The sequence below is a fragment of the Suillus paluster genome (genome assembly GCF_016628075.1).
Source record: "Suillus paluster strain FC165 chromosome Unknown EDB91scaffold_44, whole genome shotgun sequence".
Classification (NCBI taxonomy): Eukaryota; Fungi; Basidiomycota; class Agaricomycetes; order Boletales; family Suillaceae; genus Suillus; species Suillus paluster.
The window spans coordinates 96,574-118,315 of NW_024537604.1; the positions used below are offsets into that span (position 1 = coordinate 96,574).

At 48.5% G+C, this 21,742-nt stretch overlaps 6 protein-coding genes and 1 non-coding gene across 7 annotated transcripts; 2 read left to right on the forward strand and 5 right to left on the reverse strand.

The window, feature by feature from the left end:
* Positions 1–140: 140 nt before the first annotated feature.
* On the reverse strand, positions 141–2,044 carry EDB91DRAFT_1250507 (uncharacterized protein; the record flags this gene model as incomplete). The annotated part of the gene is made up of 14 exons (XM_041323234.1): positions 141–274; positions 333–413; positions 472–555; positions 614–694; positions 753–833; positions 892–972; positions 1,031–1,102; positions 1,162–1,236; positions 1,296–1,370; positions 1,430–1,504; positions 1,564–1,647; positions 1,707–1,796; positions 1,856–1,888; positions 1,945–2,044. The coding sequence occupies 14 exons, from the start codon at positions 2,042–2,044 to the stop codon at positions 141–143; spliced, it is 1,146 nt and encodes a 381-aa protein (XP_041175121.1).
* Positions 2,045–2,344: 300 nt separating this feature from the next.
* EDB91DRAFT_1083752 (uncharacterized protein) lies at positions 2,345–3,411 on the forward strand (the record flags this gene model as incomplete). The annotated part of the gene is made up of 6 exons (XM_041315672.1): positions 2,345–2,407; positions 2,646–2,691; positions 2,731–2,915; positions 2,961–3,046; positions 3,098–3,193; positions 3,246–3,411. 6 exons carry the CDS (start codon positions 2,345–2,347, stop codon positions 3,409–3,411), a joined length of 642 nt encoding a protein of 213 aa, XP_041175122.1.
* A 1,520-nt stretch (positions 3,412–4,931) lies between these two features.
* EDB91DRAFT_1144782 (uncharacterized protein) lies at positions 4,932–6,119 on the forward strand. Its single transcript, XM_041319151.1, has 7 exons — positions 4,932–4,954; positions 5,005–5,046; positions 5,099–5,335; positions 5,392–5,549; positions 5,621–5,794; positions 5,861–5,964; positions 6,036–6,119. Exons 4-6 carry the CDS (start codon positions 5,414–5,416, stop codon positions 5,920–5,922), a joined length of 372 nt encoding a protein of 123 aa, XP_041175123.1. The 5' UTR covers positions 4,932–4,954; positions 5,005–5,046; positions 5,099–5,335; positions 5,392–5,413; the 3' UTR covers positions 5,923–5,964; positions 6,036–6,119.
* An 888-nt stretch (positions 6,120–7,007) lies between these two features.
* Positions 7,008–7,078, reverse strand: EDB91DRAFT_t81. The gene has a single exon. It is a non-coding gene; the product is annotated as a tRNA-Gly (tRNA).
* A 1,376-nt stretch (positions 7,079–8,454) lies between these two features.
* EDB91DRAFT_1025664 (uncharacterized protein) lies at positions 8,455–9,297 on the reverse strand (the record flags this gene model as incomplete). Its single annotated transcript, XM_041312629.1, has 3 exons — positions 8,455–8,905; positions 8,966–9,098; positions 9,243–9,297. Coding segments are annotated over 3 exons (639 nt in total), but the record flags the coding sequence as incomplete, so codon positions are not given.
* A 691-nt stretch (positions 9,298–9,988) lies between these two features.
* On the reverse strand, positions 9,989–11,077 carry EDB91DRAFT_1056288 (uncharacterized protein; the record flags this gene model as incomplete). The annotated part of the gene is made up of 2 exons (XM_041313995.1): positions 9,989–10,737; positions 10,792–11,077. 2 exons carry the CDS (start codon positions 11,075–11,077, stop codon positions 9,989–9,991), a joined length of 1,035 nt encoding a protein of 344 aa, XP_041175125.1.
* A 2,328-nt stretch (positions 11,078–13,405) lies between these two features.
* Positions 13,406–14,359, reverse strand: EDB91DRAFT_1250512 (uncharacterized protein; the record flags this gene model as incomplete). The annotated part of the gene is made up of 3 exons (XM_041323235.1): positions 13,406–13,563; positions 13,619–13,754; positions 13,817–14,359. The coding sequence occupies 3 exons, from the start codon at positions 14,357–14,359 to the stop codon at positions 13,406–13,408; spliced, it is 837 nt and encodes a 278-aa protein (XP_041175126.1).
* Between the last annotated feature and the right edge of the window lie 7,383 nt (positions 14,360–21,742).

The following is a 21,742-nucleotide window of genomic DNA, read 5'->3' on the forward strand; positions in this document are numbered from 1 at the left end:
AGCCAAGACGCGTCCGAGACTCGTAACCTTAGGTCCGAACTTTCGTTAAGCTACTCTAACCTCTGCAAACTGTGGACTACTTAGGGGCGCCCATCATGAATGTGGGTGCTTCTTGTGCTTCTTACAGTTTATGCTGTGATTCAGGTGAATGGTCTATGCAAAAACAAGGCTAGCGCTGAAGAAGTACCTTCGATGTCAAAGGAGTCCTCAGCAACATCTCGCTGCCCATGAGAGGGAGGGGGGTGCTTCGGCTTCTTCTTGTGCTTCATGTCGTCTACGTTTTCATTCAGGTGAATGGTCCGTGCAAAATGAGGCTAGCGCGGAAGAATTACCATCATCAAGGGAGTCCTCAGCAACATCTCGCGGCCCATGAGCGGGAGGGGGGTGCTTCGGTTTCTTGGGCTTCTTGTGGTCTATGTTGTCATTCATGTGAATGGGCCATGCAAAAACGAGCTAACGCTGAATAATTACCATCGACATCAGAAGAGTCCTCAGCAACATCTCGCGGCCCATGAGCGGGAGGGGGGTGCTTCGGTTTCTTGGGCTTCTTGTGGTCTATGTTGTCATTCAGATGAATGGGCCATGCAACATGAGGCTAGCGCGGAAGAATTACCATCATCAGGGGAGCCCTCAGCAACATCTCGCGGCCCATGAGCGGGAGGGGGGTGCTTCGGTTTCTTGGGCTTCTTGTGGTCTATGTTGTCATTCAGATGAATGGGCCATGCAAAATGAGGCTAGCGGGGAAGAATTACCATCATCAGGGGAGCCCTCAGCAACATCTCGCGGCCCATGAGCGGGAGGGGGGTGCTTCGGTTTCTTGGGCTTCTTGTGGTCTATGTTGTCATTCAGATGAATGGGCCATGCAACATGAGGCTAGCGCGGAAGAATTACCATCATCAGGGGAGCCCTCAGCAACATCTCGCGGCCCATGAGCAGGAGGGGGGTGCTTCGGTTTCTTGGGCTTCTTGTGGTCTATGTTGTCATTCAGATGAATGGGCCATGCAAAATGAGGCTAGCGCAGAAGAATTACCATCATCAAGGGAGTCCTCAGCAACAACATCTCGCTCCCCATGAGGGTGCTTCTTCTTCTTGTGCTTGGCGTCTATGTTGTCATTCAGGTGAATGGACCATGCAAAGACAAGGCTGGCGCTGAAGAATTACCTTCGGCATCAGAGGAGTCCTCAGCAACATCTCGCTCTCCATGATGGTGCTTCTTCTTCTTGTGCCACTTGGCGTCTATGTTGTCATTCAGGTGAATGGACCATGCAAAGACAAGGCTGGCGCTGAAGAATTACCTTCGGCATCAGAGGAGTCCTCAGCAACATCTCGCTCTCCATGATGGTGCTTCTTCTTTTTGTGCCACTTGGCGTCTATGTTGTCATTCAGGTGAATGGACCATGCAAAGACAAGGCTGGCGCTAAAGAATTACCTTCGGCATCAGAGGAGTCCTCAGCAACATCTCGCTCTCCATGATGGTGCTTCTTCTTCTTGTGCCACTTGGCGTCTATGTTGTCATTCAGGTGAATGGACCATGCAAAGACAAGGCTGGCGCTGAAGAATTACCTTCGGCATCAGAGGAGTCCTCAGCAACATCTCGCGGCCCATGAGCGGGAGGGGGGTGCTTCGGTTTCTTGGGCTTCTTGTGGTCTATGTTGTCATCCAGGTGAATGGGCCATGCAAAAACGAGGCTAACGCTGAAGAATTACCATCAACATCAGAGGAGTCTTCGACAACATCTCGGCGCCCAATTCCACTGGAATGACCGCGCGTGGCCGCATCAAAACGCTTCTCGACGTCTATGTTGTCAATCAGATAAATGGTCCAGGCAAAAACGAGGCTTGCACTGAAGAATTACCTGCAACATCAGGGGAGCGCTCGGCAACGAAATCTGGATAGATATATGGTTATACAGGGTGGGGATACTACAGGTGCGTCGGGACATACCTGCGATCGGCTTAATGGCACGCTCGTCGACAAGAGGTGCTGCCGCAGTCACCTGTAGCAAAGCGAGGGCAGCAAAAACAAAAGACACAGCGAGCTTCATGGTGGCTCGATTGGAGTGTTACTTGGGTTGTTGAGTGTAGAATCGTTGCAGGGAGTGCACCCTTTATATCTTTGGGGAGCTCGCTTACAGACCCACTTCGCAGACTCACTCGGAGAGCCCTTCGTGTCGTTACCTTATCGAGTCGTTTTTCGTGTTATGTGGTTAGCCAAAGTGTTCTTCCGTTCGCAACATGCGTTTTCGATGAGTCACGACGAGACGAAAAAGTCTGCCGTCGGTTTGAATAGAAAGAGGTGCGTGGTGGAGCTGGTGATGAGAATACCCTCCGGGTATTCTTTCATTATGATTTGCTTAGGCAAAGCATTCTTCCGTTCGCAACCGGCTAGTGCGACGCGTCATAAGGAGGTGAGGAAGTGTGTAGGGGTCATAGTGAGAACTCTGTTTAACAGTCCTCTCGTTCGATCAAAAAGAACCAGACAAGGATATGTCACTGCGGAGATTTCAGTATGCACGGGCCTCACTGGATGTGTTCTTGATTTATGAACCAATTGTCATGTAGACAAAAAAATAAAGAAATTTCCTGAGCCCTGCATAAACATGATACTTACGAGTTATCAACTCGGAGTTCTCCTCTCATGCATAGGCTCCGCGCCCTGGGGCGTTCGCATCTGGTAAACCACTAGGAGTGTGTATGTTGCCGCTGACAGGGTTCAATAATTACTTTTCAGGTATACTACGCACCTCCATAACTTCATATTCGCCTCTTCGAACGCACAATCTAGAGCATCAACTTGAAAACTCTGAAGACGCCATTCTCCTCCCCAGGAAAGAATTCACTTCCGAATACAGTGCGGCAGATTCCTCATTCGAATGGCCCGCTTGGACTGCACTGAAACTCTCCGTCCTCGCAATTGTTTGTGCATGCACAGGGCATATCGCCTCTGCTAGTGTTTCCTAGCCGCGCAATGCCCATGGGGTGCGCCAGCCTAACCAGTTTCCAGGTCTCGAATTTATCGACGATCTCCGGGAAGAGCAAAAGGGTACGTACGTTCAGTCATCATGAAAATTGTGTCATGAATGGACCTGTGTGGCCAGCACCAAAGATGTACTTCCCAAGCACCATCATACGGGCGAACAAAGCCTTACTGACCAAATGCAGTTCTTCGGGCTCGCACGTTATCCTGAGAGAATGTAAGTGGATCTCTGTGACCTGAAGCGATTCGGTCACTTTATATCGTTCCAGGACGCAATGTTCTATGTACCAGTGGAAATTTGGCCCTTCTAAATTCGCCTCTTGCTACATCGACAGTGTCGTTCCCACTCTCAAAGATGGTCTTGCGGTCAACAAGACCTATACTTCATTTGGCACCCTGACCAAAATCCAGATTTGGAACGTTACCACTCCTTGAGGGCATGAGGAGCCTCAGCTGAAACACACGACCCCAATGAATTGTACTAACGGGCACTGTCGCAGCTGCCGACGCGGTTCTCGTGTGGTAAGAAAACGACTGTTAGCATTGATGTTGCCTGCGATCGTTGGTTGTAGACTTGGATTCGAGCAAATACTCTCATCTCCGTTGGATGTACATATTACAGCTTGAGGTGCCAAACTGATCCATGGCCACGTAGCTTTCGACTTGATGCTCGAGATACTAATTAGAATAGGTGTTCAGTCAGATACTGATTACATAAGCAATACTATGACTGGTACAGTTGAAATGTTCATAATGCATATTGCATAATGTATAACTTTTACATGACCAATATGCATTATGGGGTACCGAATTGATAGGATGGGACATGTGCATGAGGTAGTGGTACCCCATAAATATATTGATCTGCTTTGGCGGCATTGTTTCTTTCAAATATGTATAGAAGGAATGATTACGACGCGGTACTACTATTATACACATGTTGATTCTGGCGACGAAGCGGGTGCATCAATCTCACATCCAGATCTCCTTGATTTGTGCCTGTGCTCCTCAGTTTTCATCATCACAACTTCATATATTTTGTCCTAACCTATGAAAAGAAGAGCTTCTTAATTAATGCTAGACAAATATCTTTAGAACAATTCTTATAATACATGTAGTTGTGTAGAAACTATAGATAATTTGCTGTCACACTTTTGGCGGAGGTCACACATGTCACAAGCATTTCAACTGTAATCAACTTCCTCCCTGGGCACGTCAAACCTCTCTCCGCGTTCCAAACAGCACCACAGCTCTCAACCATCCACCTGCAGCATGCATCCGCCACTACATGCTGTATCCACGCCGCTCCCGTTGCACACGTGAGGGTGACCCAACTACATCCGTTACTATGCACCCTTCCGTGGACCGGTGCCCCACTACTCCCTCCTCCGACAAGAATGTTCCATGGGGAGCTCACCTTCGCCTATATGCCGATAGCGTAAGGGGCAGAACAACTTCGCCTCTTATTTTTTCCGGTCGGTAGAACTATTGGAAGGCTACTATCTTTCGACATTCTAACGACCAATGACGACGTAATAATAATGCTCATCCCATCCAACATCCTCGCCATTGCAATCAATAATATTAATATCAACCTCTCATATGGCAAGTTAGAGTTTGACAATGGTGCTGACTTACCACGAGAATCCAGAGAAATAGCTTCTGCAATTTACAGCATGACCGCCGATTGCTATTCAATTCGTGACTTTCTGAGGCACACAAACTAGATTCTACACGCTGCCGATCGCTACTAAACTATACAAGTTACTCCTTAGCAAATTCTCCCACACATTCGCATGAAGTTAAGCATTTCCGTCCCCTTAAGTAGTCAATCATCACCTCTAAGTTCTATCATCTCCCAGTGACATTCACTTCTGGCAGAACCGGTTAGGAGAATTCCTCTAAGGCAGGCGGGCCCGGCCCGTGGAGGAGGGTGATCGCACCGTCCTGGCCCTGAAGGAGATCATGCTGCAGAGTGGTAGAATTTGCTTCTTAAAGTTTTTTGTTCCCATGAACTCCAGCCCGCAGATCGGCACAATCGACGGGTCTGGCAGTTTTGTTCAACCAAGCGTAAGTTCCGCAGATGGGTTCTGGAGAGCGTATTTGACTCACCGCAGGTAAGATGAATAGCAAGTGGTCGATATTCTGACCCTTGACGACAAGGTTCTTTCCTTAGGCCCCAAAAATTTGATCGGGTTGCTTCCCCCGTCAAAAGGAATATTCTTATCAGACGAAAGGACATTTTGGTTTTTCTAGGGGAGCGTAGCATGAAGCAAGCGGTTTTACGTGGAGTAGCACGTTATTTGTCGTCCCTGCCAGCAACGGCTCGAGCTATAGCTTGCAATACTAGTGGCCCCTGGTAATTTGCGACTTGTCACAGCTATGCATACGCATAAGTGACTGGAACTCCTTCAGATCACATCCAGCGACAGACTCGATGCTTCACAGCCTCAAACGTCGATCCTCGGAAATACTGCGCATATTTGGGCCCAGTGCTTTCGTCATTAGCATCTTATTGAACATCCTCACCATCCTGCGCGTGCAAAATAGATCGGTCGATGATAGGAAGTACAGTATGTCGTTCTCGCCTTCACGTTCACGGGCAGCCACGGTAGTTCAATCTCACTCACCATATTTGATGCAGCTTACATTGACGATGATTATCCGACTGAATTACCCCTCCGCCTGGACACCATCGCGATGACGTTTAACAGCACAGACCATTACAGTACATCTGGGATCATGGTCTGGTTCGAGTGGAATTCACTAGATCATTTTCCACGAGACTGGCACGGATTTGTGCGCCTGGGACCAGACGGTAAATTACCATCGATCCATATTTGTCGATGCGTGTCAGACACTCAATGCTCCCAAATTCTGTCAGGGCGAGTGTTTGGTATCTCGATGTTTCACCAGATTCATTGCCTACAAATGATCCGTCATTAACGGGCCCGATGACCATAGTGGTCATCGTTTTAACATCTTGCGGTAGGCCGTTCTTTGTAATTCTGATATCACCCTCGACCCACTCAATGTCGAATCCGATGGCACGTTGACAGGCACAGACGGCTTGGGTGTGACGCATGTGTGCCGGGATTGGACACAGGTTTATGCGTACATCGTGGAGAACCACAAGGGCCCTTTGTGGGGTTAAGACAGAGACGTGATGCAGAGGACATAGATGCAGAGTCGAGCATGACGATCTGACCTGGCACCGACGATGAATAGGATCAGCTAGAGAAGGCAGCCTGTTCATTTGACGTTACCGCTGTAATCTTGTGTGATAACTGCGGTGTTCTGCTTTATCAGCTATATGTTTTGGTCTCGTGTGATAGGCGTCTAATCAGCAAACTTGTCACGAGGCCCGCAAAAGCATTGTTGAAGGGATGTAATCATGATCTGTTGAGGATATGGAGTTGGCTGCTGAGCGCAGAGCAGCGCAGGTGCCGACTGTGCTAACAGTTCATGCCACCCTGTAGAAACAAATATAACAGCAATCACCTCGAGTGATTCCTCCCCGTCACGAAAACCTGAGCATGAGGCTCATCGACGTTTGACGATACATCGACCACATCCTTCGAGTTTTAGTCTGTCAAGCTGCTCTGCGCCACCCTTCTTGCCACTATGCCAGCTATCCACCTCTTCGCCTTTCGTTCTCCAGTGGCTTCCTGACTCCGTATTCCGTGACGCGTTTTCATCTTCCGCGCGGTATTCCAAGTATTGTGTGGGTCGCCATTGTGAGGAAGGAGGAACTTTTCTAGTATGTCGCCGTGCTTCTCTCCGTGTATTTTGCTTTCTGGTAGGCTGTGGGTTGCGAGGGTGCAAATACTTGGAGGTGCAAGTAGGTGTCCCAAGAGTCCGAGTGTACCTACTCAGTACCCATCACAAAAGAAATCGGTCCTATTTATGTAGTGACGCGTGGTGGCACTTACGTAGTATAGTTGGGCCCTAGGCAAGCACTCGGATCTCCCCCCTCGCAAAAAGGGACGTAGATACATAATTCGTCTGCGGGACACACAAAGGCATCTGAGTGCATTAAGGGGGAATCGAACCCCCGGCGGGTCGATGGCAACGACCCAGGTTACCACTACCCCATTAATGCCTGGCAGTTGAGTACTACAAGATTAGATGCCAAGCAAAGCCATCAGCTTCCGCTTGTCCGCCTCCTGCTCAGGATCTTCATATGTCACCCGCAGACCATCATCGCTCGGACACGCACTCCTGTCCAGCAGGCTCATTGCGTCATAGTACATGGGCTGGTGAGGTAGCACAAGTCACGCCGGAGATTCGTCGGAGATGGTCTCGCGTGATTCCTGCCGAGATCATCAACAGATAATAAATGAATCAGTATTCAAGAAAGAGAGATTCAAGACTGCCAACAAACCTTGGAACACAACCACCTGCCATTTTGTTGCTCCGGGCGTACAACATCATCCTCTCTGACGTCTGTTTTTCCAAGCAGTGTCGTCAAACTCTCCTGCAGCTCGCGCGCCACAGTCTCGTGGATGAGGCACTCACACGGGCGATGGTTCGGACGTATATCTGGGCTTGGTGGAAGCTTCATTGGCGAGGGTGAGCTGGAAGAGGGTAAATTATGCATCCGTTTGCATCCAAGGAAGGTATTGAAGGATTGAGATCTTCGGAGAGTAATAGAGGTGGTCTCTGGTGTGCATGGGGCACTGCTGCATATTCAAGTGGAGGAGAGCTGCTCTATGGTGGCAGGGGAGGCGGAGAGACTGAGCGCACCCCATCGTCGCACTCGCCTTGCGGCAGAGCGTTGTCGAGCAAGCCGTTTGACTTCGCGAAAGGCCGGACGGCTAGGGTACGGTTGAAAAATCCTCACGACTTTTCAACAGCTGTTTATAAACAGACCGCCTCGGACCATTTATCAACAGGTGTGTTAAACACTTTTCAACAACTAAGGTATGGCTCATGCACTTTCCGCTAACGTGTGATGGCATGTGACACAATGTGACCAGCTGTGACCCGAAACAATGTATTTAACCAGTTAATAACCATACTACTAGTACTACTAGTACAGTTGATATGCTCATAATGCATGTGGTCGGGACCGTCAAAAGTTTATGCATTATGAGAAATATGCAAGACCAGATATGTCACACTATTGTGACATGTGTGACCTCCGCCAAAATTGTGACGCGAAGTTATCTATAGTATCTACAAAAAGTACATGTATTATACCGAGAAGAATTGTTCTAAAGAGGTTTGTCTAGCATTAAGTAGTTCTTCTCGTCGTAGATTAGCATGAAAGATGCAAAGTTGTGATGATAAATTGAGTGAAAATTGAGGATCACCATATTGCATGCATCCCACTTCGAGCCGCTGGCACAGACTGAGGAGATCTGTGCGTGTGATTGATGGATCCGCTGCTTCATCATTGTCGTCATCATTGTCATCAGAATCAACATTAATAATTTCACCATTTGCGATGGCATTCTCACGACGGACCTCGTCGGCAATAGATTTGTCGCCACCTTTGAATGCAGGCAATTCCCCCATCTCTCTCTCCTTGGCAGGGTCCAGAAGTTCATTAATGGTTGGCAGTGTACCAAAAATACGGTTGTGTGCTTTGAGATTGTTGACTGATTGCATGAGCTCAGCTTCAGCAGAAGAAAGCTGATCAGCTTTTTGTGGATGTGCGGGAATCCAAATTTTGAGGGTGGTGTGATGAGATGCAGCTTGTGCAAGTGTATTGAGGGCATTCAGAGCAATATCCATGTCTCCTTCAGCATCCATGACAGCTTTCAGTGCCGGTCTCCAGTCAGAATCAACAAAGCAATTGCCAAGATGGGCCTGTAGGTCACTTTCCGCATTGGGAAGGGACATCTCCATGGTTGCGAACTTCTGGAGAGTTTTCCACACGACTGGATCAGTGTGAGGTTGTGGGTCAGCGCTAGCAGTTGAATCACTGTCATGACCTCAAAGCTTGAGCACTGAAAAAATGAGAACAATTATTAAGATGACTCACAGTTGAATTTTGGTGTGATCCCAACAGTGTTCCATGGTTTCAGGTGTGATAGCATACCATGCTTGCTTCGCGGTCGTCATGCCTTCAAGAATATTAAGTTTATAAATATCCTGTTCACCAGCTTCATCAAGGTCTATAGCACGTGCACAGAAATTATGGCAGTATATTGCCTTGAAGCACCGGATGATTCCAGCATCACATGGCTGGACAAATGATGTCATGTTAGGCCCAAAATACTCAAGATCAATATTTGAAGGTTGATATGAGATGCTATGACCGGAGAAATTGTCAATAAACATGCAAATGTGCCGGTTCTGTTGCTCCAGCTTCGTCTAGCTTGGTAGGAATCGGTGACACGATCTCGTGTGTTGGGCTGGACCGAGCGATAGCTCAGGGTGGGACACAGGCAGGTGGAGCCGCTGGGAGGGCGGGAAAACCTGCCTATGAATTCGATCGTGCCAATGACTCTTTTCGGAAAGTTCGTGCAAAACGACAGTACAGACTAATGATTATGATGCATAAACAACAGAGTAGAAGGAAACTACGGGATGCAAAGTAAAGTAAGAAGAGGGAGTGGCGGGCAGGAGTAAACAATGAATGTAAGTACGAGTGAGGATGCGAGAGCTAGTATGCTGAACAAGTTGACACGGGTGCAAGAAATGAACTAGGAAGAAAGAAAAGAAGGACACAATCCGCTCAGCTGGACGCGTGGTGCCGGGTTACTCCAGCAGGCTACGTTACCTGGCACCTGTACATTCCAGCTTCGTCTAGCTTAGTAGGAATCAGTGACACAATCTCATGTGTTGGGCTGGACCGAGCGATAGCTCGGGGTGGGACGCAGGCAGGTGGAGCCGCTCACCCATCAAGCCGAAACAACCCGCAGCTTCAGCTGCTCAGCCCAACCAGACGTGGAGGTGAGATCCGACATTACCGTGCTGCTGCATTAGCGAGGTGCCATGAAGAGATCTGCTCGAATGTGCGAATGTAGGTCTCGTAAGCCAGTGACTTCCAATGCCCCGCGATTCACACTATCTCCGGGTCAATCTTCTTAGCTAGGTAAAAGGATGCACCGCCTATGCGGAAGGAGTGCCCGAAGGATGTGCCCCATCCCCACGCTATCAGGATGGAATTGATGCGTTCTAGGGCCTGAACCTTCGCCATCGGGTGAATGTCGCCTCTACTGTCTCGCCACGAGAATAGGGGGTCGTCGGCGAGGGCAGGAACAACCTGTGCCAGGTTGCACAGGGCTGCTAGGGGGCATAAGTCCCCCTGCTTGTTGAGAAATACTGATTGAATTTCCCCTGCCCGTGCAGTTTTGGCGGATGGCAGGTCGAGACAGGCGTAAGGGCTGCCCAGCAAATCAACACCAAAGAATGCGTGCGCACGGGTGAGGTACTTGGAAGGGGTAAAGGCTGCTTGAGAAGTGACGGAAACTTTGCTGAACCACATCATGCCAAAGAAGGCACATGACACTATTGCCCAAACACAAGCATCAAAGGGGTCTGACAGAACGAGTGTGGCTTTGAGAGCCGCCAGCATTGATAGCATGACGGGTGGCCTGAGGGGCCTTCGACGGCTAATTTGAATGTTCTCCAGGCCGTGCAAGGACCAATTGATGCAGTCGTGATGGGATTTGGAGAGTGGGGGAGGCCAGCCCTGGGCAATGTGCCAGGCACGCACTGCTGACAAATATTTTTGTACGACGCCCACGGAGACTGGTTCGAAAGGTGTGCTGCTGCTGATGGACAAAATTGAATCGCCAGGCTGGGGATCTGTGATGGCCTAAAGGGCAAAGGAGTGAAGCAGCTCGAATGATGCTGGAAGACGGTCTGCTTCTGGAATCGAGAATATGTCACAAAAAAGGTGAAATTTTTGCAGCCCAGCTCCGTAGCTGGTGGTGTCCCGAAGTGATGTGCGGCTCGCTAGACTGGCTATGTGGCGAATGACCGGATTGTCGATAGTCGAAGGGGGTGGAGAATTTGTGCCCCACCATAGAAAAATTTGTTCCCCTGCCTTACACTGTGGGCGGAGATGGGATGGGCCTGGAACCAATGAGGTGGGTGGGGAGGCAGGTGACTGACTGGTCGGCGAGGATAAGTGGTGTAATGACATCACGATAATGGGATGAGCTTGCCTGCTAGGTGAGGGGGTAGTGGAATGGTAACTGCATCTGTTGCCCGTGGAAAACCAGCTCTGAATGTGGCGACGTCGCCATGCGAAAGCGCGTCTGCAATGTTGGAGCGAGTCAGAACATAAACTGCCTGCAAACGCACACAGTTCTCTGCCTGTAGCTGGTAAATGTGCTTTAACACTGCGTTTGTTTCTGGGCTGCGTGAACGACCTTTGTTGGTTACTGCCACTACACCTGCATTGTCTGACTGAACAAGATAGTTGATGTTTCTCGGCATGTCCCGCGAAATGAAACCTTGGTGTACACCTGTTAGGACAGTTTGCAAATATGAGCGAAGAGGGAATAGATAAGTACCCAGATGGAGGGCTACTCGAAACCCAAGCTCTACTGCTGCAGCTTCTGCCCAGCCTATGTCGAATGCTCGCTTGGGCCTGACTTTGAAACCAGGTGCCCAACGCCATATGGCCCATTGATTTTGAATGACAACGCCAATTCTGAAGGATGTACTTGCATCCCCCCACCACCTGATGTCCGTTGGGGATGGGTTGGAGAGTGGGACCTGGTTGGGAAGGTGTGACAACAGGGATTGAATCCATGGGAGATCTGCAAGGACGGCTGCTGATGGCCGAAGGTGCGTGTGGGAAGAACGGAAATTGGCAGCAAAAGCTGTGATAGAGCGCAGGAAAGGCTGAATTAAGGGAAAGATGCATGCAACATGCACCAGCTTTCCGTGCAGACTGGCAGCTTCCTTTGCTGTGAACGAGGCTCCACTGAGCAACCAGCACTCTAATGTCTCCTGTACCTTGCAAAGTTTCTCCTCTGGGAGGGATACCATCTTGCGGTCCAAGTCCCAGTCAAAACCTATGTATCGCTGGATCGAGGCCAAAAGCCGAAGTTTCTCGAGGCTCCATGGGATGCTGCAGTAGGCCGTTAGCACTATGAAATCCTCCTCGGTCCACGATTGGTGGGGTAGCCTGATGACTAGGAAGTCGTCGACCCATTTTCGAATCAGGCTGAAACCGGCCTTGTTGTAAATTGCTACAAGCATGTTGGCAACAGAGCCAAACACGCCAGCACTGGAGGTAAGACCGAACATGAGAGCCCGATCCACGTAAACGATACCCTTCCAGTAAATGCAGAGGGCATTCTGCTGCGACAGTTTGACTGGGACAATACAGTAGGCTGATGAGACATCGAAGGTGGCAGCTACGCAGCCAGGGGGTAATGTAAGGATGAGTGCTGAGGTCTCGTCGAAGGTTCCCCAGACTGTGGGAAAATCGTCCGCATTGATTCCGGCATTCACTGACTGGATATCTGAGAGGTTTTGGGGGTAGGACAGGTCTTGAACTATGTGGAATTTGTTTGAATGGGGTTTGGGGACCAAACCGAGTGGGGATGTGTGAAATGGGCCGATTGAGTGCTCTAAGTCTGCTGGGGCAAACCCGATGGAGTATCTGCCAGCTGCTTGTTCGGATAGTATATACGAGTCGATTATGGAGGGATTGAGTAAGGACAAAGAATGATTTTTGAAATGTATGAGTTATAGTTGGTGGATCCTGGATACCAACGTCGAAGCCGTTGCGTATACCTTCAAATATATGACACCAATCACTGAATATACCATATTTACGAAGAAGCTCTTCCACCTGAAGGTGGTTAAGTGGGGTGATCACCCATCGGGGGTCATCCTCAAGCTTTGCAGCTTCCGGCTCCATGAGACGACTCTCCACAGAGGGTGCAGGAGTGAACGTTCCTGCAGTTTGTACCAAAGGAGCAGCTGGAGGTATTGGCCCAGTTGAAGCAATAATGCTTTCCACTGGCAGTTGCAAGGGCGTGTCTGCTTCTTGCATTGGTAGCGAGGGCTGCGATGGGTTTGCCTGCGGCTGTGGTATTGGCAGAGCAGTCAGCGGGTAAGTGACTTGGTGCTCCACACCAAAAGCAATGGCTCGACGTGTGCGCTTGTGATTTCTTGCGAGGGGATGATGGAAAGTCATTCGGGGCAGATCGCTTAGTAGGTAGGTTGAAAGGTGCTGGGTGCGGTATGAGTGTAGCTATTTTATTATTGGCAATCGTCAGAGCTGCTACGTCAAGACCCGCTAAGTTATGCTCGTGGTTCGCATGGGCTAATTCCCTCTGCTGCACATTGTAGTGCATTGCCACTGACCAACCATGGGTTTGACCGATATCAAGGACAACAAGATGGTGTGATGTCAGGGCCGAGGATCTGTCTTCACCCCAGTAGTGCAATGTTCTTTCCTCTGCAGCCTTTGCTGCGGCAATCCAATCAACAGTCACGATTAAAAGCTCGTTCAAGCGATCAAGGCCTTTGCTGTAAGCCTGTCCTGTGTAAAGACGAATGTGGAATCCTCTCCACGGAGATGGGCTTTAGATCGAGCCGCATGTGTCAGGGCTGTGTAGGGAATATAGCGGTACTGCTTGAAAGCTTCCTCCACATTGGGAGGTATGGCTACAACGAAGTGCATTAGCCAACTGATGTGCAGAGCGGTAATGGTAACGGTAACATGCGACAATAGCGTGTGATGACAGCTGCCGAACAGCAGTAAGGGACCGTGAGGTCAACGGTACGGTGTATAATGGCGGCTGACGATCAGCCGTCAGGGGAAAAACTGACGGCGAGAATAGAACGAGCAGCAAGTGCTATGGAGGCAGTGGAGCGGTAAACACGAAGTGAAAAACTTACGCAGGCTTAATGCACTGACTTTATGACCCGGTTGTAGCGCGGGTAAAGTTAGCTTTTTAGATTCCTCCTTGGAGCTAGCTAAATTCGCTCGAATGCAATCAACAGCTGCAGGGTCTGCTATCAGAGCTTGTTGAGGAGCGGGGGCTCTGGCCGGTATATGGATGCCGTGAGCGCTCCCATGCTCGAGCTCAGCGATCCTAGCCCTTAGAGCAGCGATTTCATCTGCCAGAGCAGGAGCTGCTGCAATGATGCTCTGCTCCTGTGGCTGTGGTGCAGGCGGGGGCACTGGTTGACCAGGAACAGGCACCGAGATAGGTGCTGCAGGACGATTAGCTGGCTGCGCTGCGGTTGATTGGGATGTCTGTAAACTTGAAGGCTGAGACGGTCCAGAATGGAGACATGGAATTGGGGCGGAAGGATTTCTGACGTCGGAAGGTGGTGGCCTTGTGGCTGACGGTTGCGTGTTCGAATTCGACCTGGAGGCCGTGGCGCCTTGGGTGGATGGTGGAGTTGGAGGAGCATTTGGGGCTCCGCCAATTTGAAGACCAAGATGATGGTGCATAGCTTGGAAGTGAAAATTAATGAGTAGGATGAGGGCTGATGTAATCGATATATATATAAAAAGAAAGTAAACAATGAATGTAAGTATGAGTGAGGATGCGAGAGCTAGTATGCTGAACGAGTCGACACGGGTGTGAGAAATGAACTAGGAAGAAAGAAAAGAAGGACGCAATCCGCTCAGCTGGATGCGTGGTGCCAGGTTACTCCGGCAGGCTACGTTACCCGGCACCTGTACATTTCATCTGAAGGTCAAGCTTTTTGACCCATCTAGTAGGCCAGCACTAATCAGATTTCAATAACGGTAATAAAATTATGTTCACGTACTCCTCAAATAGAACTGCTGTCATCCAAGCCTTTTTATTGTTCTGATAATAGAACCCACGCTGTTCTGGTGTCTGCTTCTTGAAGCACTGTGGTTTCTTTGCCTTGCCAATGAACATAGGCTCGAGCCTCTCACTTCCATCTGCATTGCAGGCTAATCCAATAGAGATCTGGAATTTTTCTTTCTTTTTGCCACTCATTTGCTGTGTTGCAAGACCACAGTCTGGAGGTGCACTAAAAATAAACAAATCAGACACTGGAAATTAAGGAACCAAATAAACACTCACTATGGAAAGAAGGATGTCTCATCAAAGTTCCACCGATCTCAAGGAGCAAATTTTGCCAAGATCTTGTGGCAACGCTCTCACTCTGTGACAACAGCTTCAGTGTCAACTGATCCAGCTTCCCCATGCCATCAGTACTCGCAAATCTTGTAGGCATTACAAAATGACTGGATCCATGCTTCCCCTGACAGTCTTTCATTGTCTGGGACATCAAACTCATCTTCAAACCTTTTCCGCTTCTCCCACAGCATAGGCCCAGTCACTGTTTCACGTTTATTCTCCATGTGCCTAATCCATAGGATCAAGGCATGCTCAACATCAGGTCTTGTGACAATCCTCAGCCGCTTTGATGACAATGAATCAGGGTTATCATTGATGCATGCTTCCATTTTGGGTCGTTCCTGTAACTTACGAGATAAGGTTGACTGGGTGAAAATGAGCGTGCCTGATTTAAGAGATTTGAAGTGTTCAATGATTTCAGCTTGTTTGACATTGGGATGAGTGTCAACAAATGAATAGACTGTTATCCAGTCAGACAGAGTGAGATTTTGTTGAGAAGAGCATTCGGGAGAATGAGCAGAAGTTCTAGGAGTGTCCTTGGTGATTTTCCGCTGCTTCGTAGGTTGGTCAGAAGCTGCAGCAAGCTTCTTGCAGGGTTTGTGCTTCAAGTTTATGGACATCTTTGTGTATGGTACCGTCACAATCACTCATTGGCTTCTATACATAGTTGAAAGAAACAATGTTGCCCGAAGCAGAACAATAGATTTATGCAATACCTTATGTCTTACCCTACCTCATAATGCATAATTGATATGCAAAGGTTATGCATTATGCAATATGCATTATGCATGCAATTACATGGGAATGCCATTGGGATCCTCAAAAGTCTATGCATTATGAGATTTATGCATTATTACCATATGCAGTATGAGCATATCAACTGTACTGTGTAATGTAGGAGTTGTGTAGACTATTAAACAGTGAATTAGTATCAATTAGAAATAAGTGGAATAGTTGTTAGATTCAGGAACAAAGTCCAAGCAGGAGATAGTAGACACCAGACTTTGATGCAAAATATTTACCTGCGAGAATAGGGGAGCTCACAGTAGGTCGCTTCTGCTTCTGCTTCTGCTTCTGCTGACATGTGAGAGACAAGGGTTAGTGGTGTGTTATGTAAGCAGTTAACTCCCTAACCATACTACACATGCCTCGCGGCTCGCTACATCAGCAATACTTAGAATCCTATATCTTTTTCATGATCATTAAAGCACTCTTTCAACCTGCACAGACACTCAAAGACCTTTCACGAGAGCTTACTATAGATATAAATCGCATATCAGCCATACAACAAGCTCGCTACCTGAATTCTCGCCCTCCGGTCCTTAAATCTGGCAGTCTACACCTTGCATGGGAATGGGCACAGAGTCCAGCTGACCACCACCGCTTTGTCAATATGTTGTGAGTCTCTCCGGAGGTATTTCAAGCTATTCTAGGATTAATCGAGGACCACCCAGTCTTTCATAACAACTCAAACCAAGCCCAGGAGTCAGTGGAGGTTCAGTTAGGTGTGACACTGTACCGGATGGGGCAGTACGGAAATGGTGCTTCACTAGAAGACATAGCCTGGACTGCAGGGTGCTCTGAAGGTGCTGTTGAGAAGTACACTGAGTGTTGCTTCCAAGCTATCGAGTCATTTCATGACACTTTTGTATGTCTCCCTACCACCCAGGAGAAAGAGCGGGAGAAATGCTGGATGGAAGATTGCCTTGGATTTTCAGGGACATGGTGGGAAGGATGGGTTATGTATGATGGTACCATCATTGTACTCTATGCAAAGCCTGTGCTCAATGGTGATGCATATTTCACCCAAAAGTCAAACTATGGTCTGAATGTCTAGGTAAGTGAAAGTTCATATCACATTAGTATATGTTCTACAACTGACAAGTTGTATAGATTGGTAATTTACCTTCCAATCTTCGCATTGTTGACTACTCCCATGGCATGATTGGATCTGCCTACGATGCTTGGGCATTCAAGCACACAGCTGCTGCAAAGTGTCACGAATTCCTAATACGAACCATTTTTCGTTTCTCGGTTTTCCTTCGGTTACTTCCAGTACCCAAACCGGTCATGTGACTCCTCACCCTGTCACACCTTCACCTTGTCACATATCACCCATGGTTTCTCTGATTGGTTCCCCTACTCCACGGGCTAGAACAATCTCGCTTCCCAAAGAAGAACCAGTCGGATCTTGGGTTTCTATTTAGTAACCGTCTTACTCAGTCACTTATATATCATGAGTCATACTTACTCATCCACAGTATCGTATGACTTTTTTCTCATTGGCTGATTTCTTTCGGACTCCTACTCAATGTTATGTATAAAAGTAGGGTAGTTAGCATAAGAGTTCCTTAGACTTAACCTCTTCATTTCTACTGTTGTAGTGACCTAGACGTTCACGCTCAAATCTATCCTGTTGCTCATTGTCATCTCTGACCGAGTCCTAGTGGTTGTGCACTCACCTTCAACATTATTGTTGGACGTCGGTCATAACATTAGGTTAAGTCTACTCTACCACTCCGACTCGAACTTTGTCTTGGACGTCACCGTTCTCGATGAACTTCACCGTGCTGTTCTGCTTGAGAATATTCTCGCGGATCACATTTTTTGTTCACTCATCATTTCCCCGACGCGTTTCTCTATCTCAATTTCTTTACGTTAGTCCTTTAAGTAGAAGTGGACCAGGCCCTCGTCTTACATGAGCCACCAGTTCATAAGGATCAGTGACTTTAGGTCCTGTTTCCGTACGTCTGCAGTTCAGCCCAAAACCCTGCCAACTGTACACTACCTACTTGCTTTCTACGTAACAGAACGGCACTCGCGGGTCTTACAACCCTAGTACAAATTACCTAAGAACTAAGGGTGCTAAAAGTAGATCCGAAGTTCACCGCGTCTTTCGCGAACTCCTCTCGAGTTCTTTTAGGTTGACGAATCGCTACACACGTTCACACCTCCGTCATCATTGCCCCGCCGTACAGATCCCGCCTAGTCGCGGCTAGAGAGCTCCATCTCCACACTGTTTCCTGTTTGGATTCCTCTTGCAGATTCTTCCATGTCCGAGAATCTAGGAGAGCCTGGGATGCACGTTTCCGAAGATACGGAAATAGCGATAGCACCGGCAGTCGTGCTGCCAGCAGATGTTTCGGACAGAGTGAGCATCCTCTCTCCAACGCCGTTGGCATGGCACAACCCATTGGGCCCAGCACCTGTAGAATCATCCACCACCCCAACCGCAGGCCCTTCTGTACCCTTCGGCATCTCAGGGCCCAGCAAGACTACCATCACCCACAAGAGCATTTCGGACGCAATCCAAATCGTCGTCGAACAAGAAAGAAGGTACACAAGGCAGTTCATAGACAACCTACAAAAGGAGATCGACTGAGCTGCAAGCAGGCCTGGTTCATGTGGACGACGAGATCGACTATCTGAAGATCAGGACGAGAGATCTGGAGAACTCCTTGACTGTGGCGGAGAGCCACATCTCGGTTTTGCAGAACTCTCCTACGACGAAGATCCCAGGCGCTACATCTGGGACCTCAGGTTCTGATTTGAAGATGGCAAAACCAATGGACTTCACGGGCGAGAAGAACTCCATTGATATTGATACCTTCCTCACCCAGCTCGCCATATATTTCACCGGTTACCCAGGAGCGACAGAGCAGCAGAAATGCACCTGCCTCGTTTCCTTTTGTCATGGAGCAGCAGCCAAGTGGGCAGAAAGCATTACCCCCATGGTGCTCAGCGGTCATCCCGGGTCCTACGACAGCATCGTCAAGGATATGAGGGTCATGTGGACCGTCGTTAACAAAGAGGAGAAGGCTGCGAGAGAGTTAGAAACTCTCCAATAAGGCACTCGTACCGTTGGAGAGTATATCTCCCTTTTCTGTCAGAAGCTCGCCTTCTGTCATTTCTCCGACTACGAACTGATGCGCAAACTCCGCCATGGATTGGACCAGCGAGTTAAAAACTACCTGGCCAACATCCACCCCAACAGGAAAGACACCCTGGAGGGATTGATCAGGGAGGCGCTCCTAGTTGGGCAGAACCTCGAGGAGCTTGACGACGAGAGGAAGATGAGCTTCGCTCAGCAACAACCGTGGCGAGGCTCTGCTGTTCCACCTGCACCAGCTGGAGCACCCAAGACCACGTCACAGGGAGGAAACGCCATGGACATTGACGCAAACAGAGCAGGAGGCAGACCCCGCACGCAGGGGCAGCCATTCAAATGCTATCGCTGCGGAGAAGAAGGGCATATGGCCCGTAACTGTACAGGAAAGCCACTCGACACCAAGGGCAAGGGACCAGCTGTCTGTGCCGGCAAGGTGGAAGAAGTTCCAGCGGTGAAAGCACTCACCCTGGAAGATATTAACCACATCGTAAATGAGAGGATCTGCCTCTCCAGTATGTACAACCCAGCGAAGAAAGAGGAGCAAAAGGGTTTTTAGGGAGATCGAAGTCGACTGCGGACTTAGATCAGAGAAATCATTTTTCCATTCTCGGTGACTCGGCAATTATGTTTGCAGAAGTATCAGAAGTTTGTTCTGGGAATAAATGAGACCATTTCTACGTGCCAGTTACGTTGGAAGGGAAACACAAGAAAGCAGCTGTCAATGCTCTAGTGGATTGTGGAGCAATGAACCTTTTCCTCAGCAAAAAATTCATAGAAAAAAATCAAGTTCAGATTAAGCAGTTGTTGTGACCAATGTCGATCCGTAACATTGACGAAACAGACAATTCCGCCGGACCAATTACACATTACGCAGACTTGAAGCTTACCATAGGGGATCATGAGGAAGAAGTAGCCTTTCTGGTCACAGACCTAGGATCCGATGATGTTATCATTGGAATAGATTGGTTACGATTCCATAATCCCAGTATCGATTGGAATGCAGGGAAGGTGGCATTAGACCGTTGCCCGGTTAAATGTCAAAAAGCCAAGGTCAAGGACAAGAAGACCAAGGCGAAGAAGTGAGCAGCCATGAAGTGTTCGATCCTTCCAGTGTTGCCTGGTTTGATACTGGCAGAAGATGACGAAGATGAGGATATCGAGGAAGCCTCTATCCATCATCGGGTTCAGTCAAACAGCCTCAGCTCTAAAATGCACGGACATGTGGGTACTATACCTGCCAGGCTTGAGGATGAAGAACAATCGGACCTTGCTACTACTGTTGGTCAGAAAGTGCAGATTGAGGAAGTCGAGGATGAAGATTCGTCACGGAACGTGTGGATCAGGTACAAGAGCTCTGTAGCATCAGAGTTAGTGCAGCAGGAGGAAAAGAAGAAGGAAAAGAAGCCCGTAGAAGAAATGGTGCCAGACTGGCTCCATGATTATCTTAAGGTCTTCTCCGAGGAAGAGTCTACTCAATTCCCCGAGTCTAAGAAGTGGGATCATAAAGTAGACCTCAAAGATCCTACTGACCTTCCCCCCAATGCGAAAGCATATCCCCTGTCCCCCGCCGAAAATGACGCATGTGAGAAGTGGTTGAAGCAGGAATATGATTTGGGATGACTGAGGGATAGCGAATCTCCAGTAGCAGCTCCTTTCTTCTTTGTTGCTAAGAAGGACGGAAAGCTCAGACCTGTCATGGACTATCGAAGGTTGAATGAAAAAACCATCCGAAATGCATACCCTCTCCCTCGCTCTCAGGACCTTATCGATCGCCTCTCCGGTGCGAAGCTTTTTTCGAAGATGGACGTTCGATGGGGCTATAATAATATCAGAATGAGAGAAGGAGACCAGTGGAAGGCTGCCTTCAAAACTCCCTTCGGACATCACAAACCAGTTGTAATGTACTTCGGCATGATGAACTCCCCAGCTACTTTCCAAACTAGGATGGACCAAATCTTCCAAGATCTAAAGGAAGGCAAGGTCGTTGTAGTCTACATTGACGACATCTTGGTCTTCACCAACGGTGATGTAGAGAAACATCGGAAGGTGGTGCGCAAGGTATTACAAAGGTTGCAGGACAATGATCTCTATCTTAAACCGGAGAAGTGTTCTTTTGAGAAGAAGGAAGTGGAGTTTCTCGGTTTGATCGTCAAAGATGGACATGTCTCTATGGATCCGGTCAAGGTTAAGGGAGTTCAGGAATGGCCTACTCCCACCTGTGTCAAAGACATTCAGCGATTCATGGGATTTGCGAACTTTTATCGTCGATTCATTCTCGGTTTCTCGAACATTGCCAGACCCATGAATGAACTCATCAGAAAGGATGTACCATGGGAATGGATGGACAAGCAAGAGAAGGCTTTCAAAACACTGAAGGACAGTTTCACTTCCGCACCAGTGCTAGTCATGCCAGATGCGAATAAAAAACAAAAGATAGAGAGCGACGCATCTGACTATGCTACTGGTGGTGTACTTTCTCAGTTGGAAGAAGACGGACTATGGCACCCAGTGGCCTTTTTTTAGCAAATCAATGCAAGACGCAGAGCGTAATTACGACATTCACGATAAAGAACTTTTAGCTATTATCCGTGCATTGGAAGAGTGGAGGCATTATGTGCAAGGTGCACCTCATCCGGTAGAGATCTGGACAGACCATAAAAACCTCGAATACTTCATGACGAGCCAGAAATTGACTCGTAGACAGGCAAGATGGTCCTTGTTCCTTGCAGAGTACAACTTCACTCTGCAACACAAACCGGGAAAGGTTAATGACACTGCTGACGCTCTGTCCAGGAGGCCAGACCACAGAGGGGGGGTAGAAAATGACAAT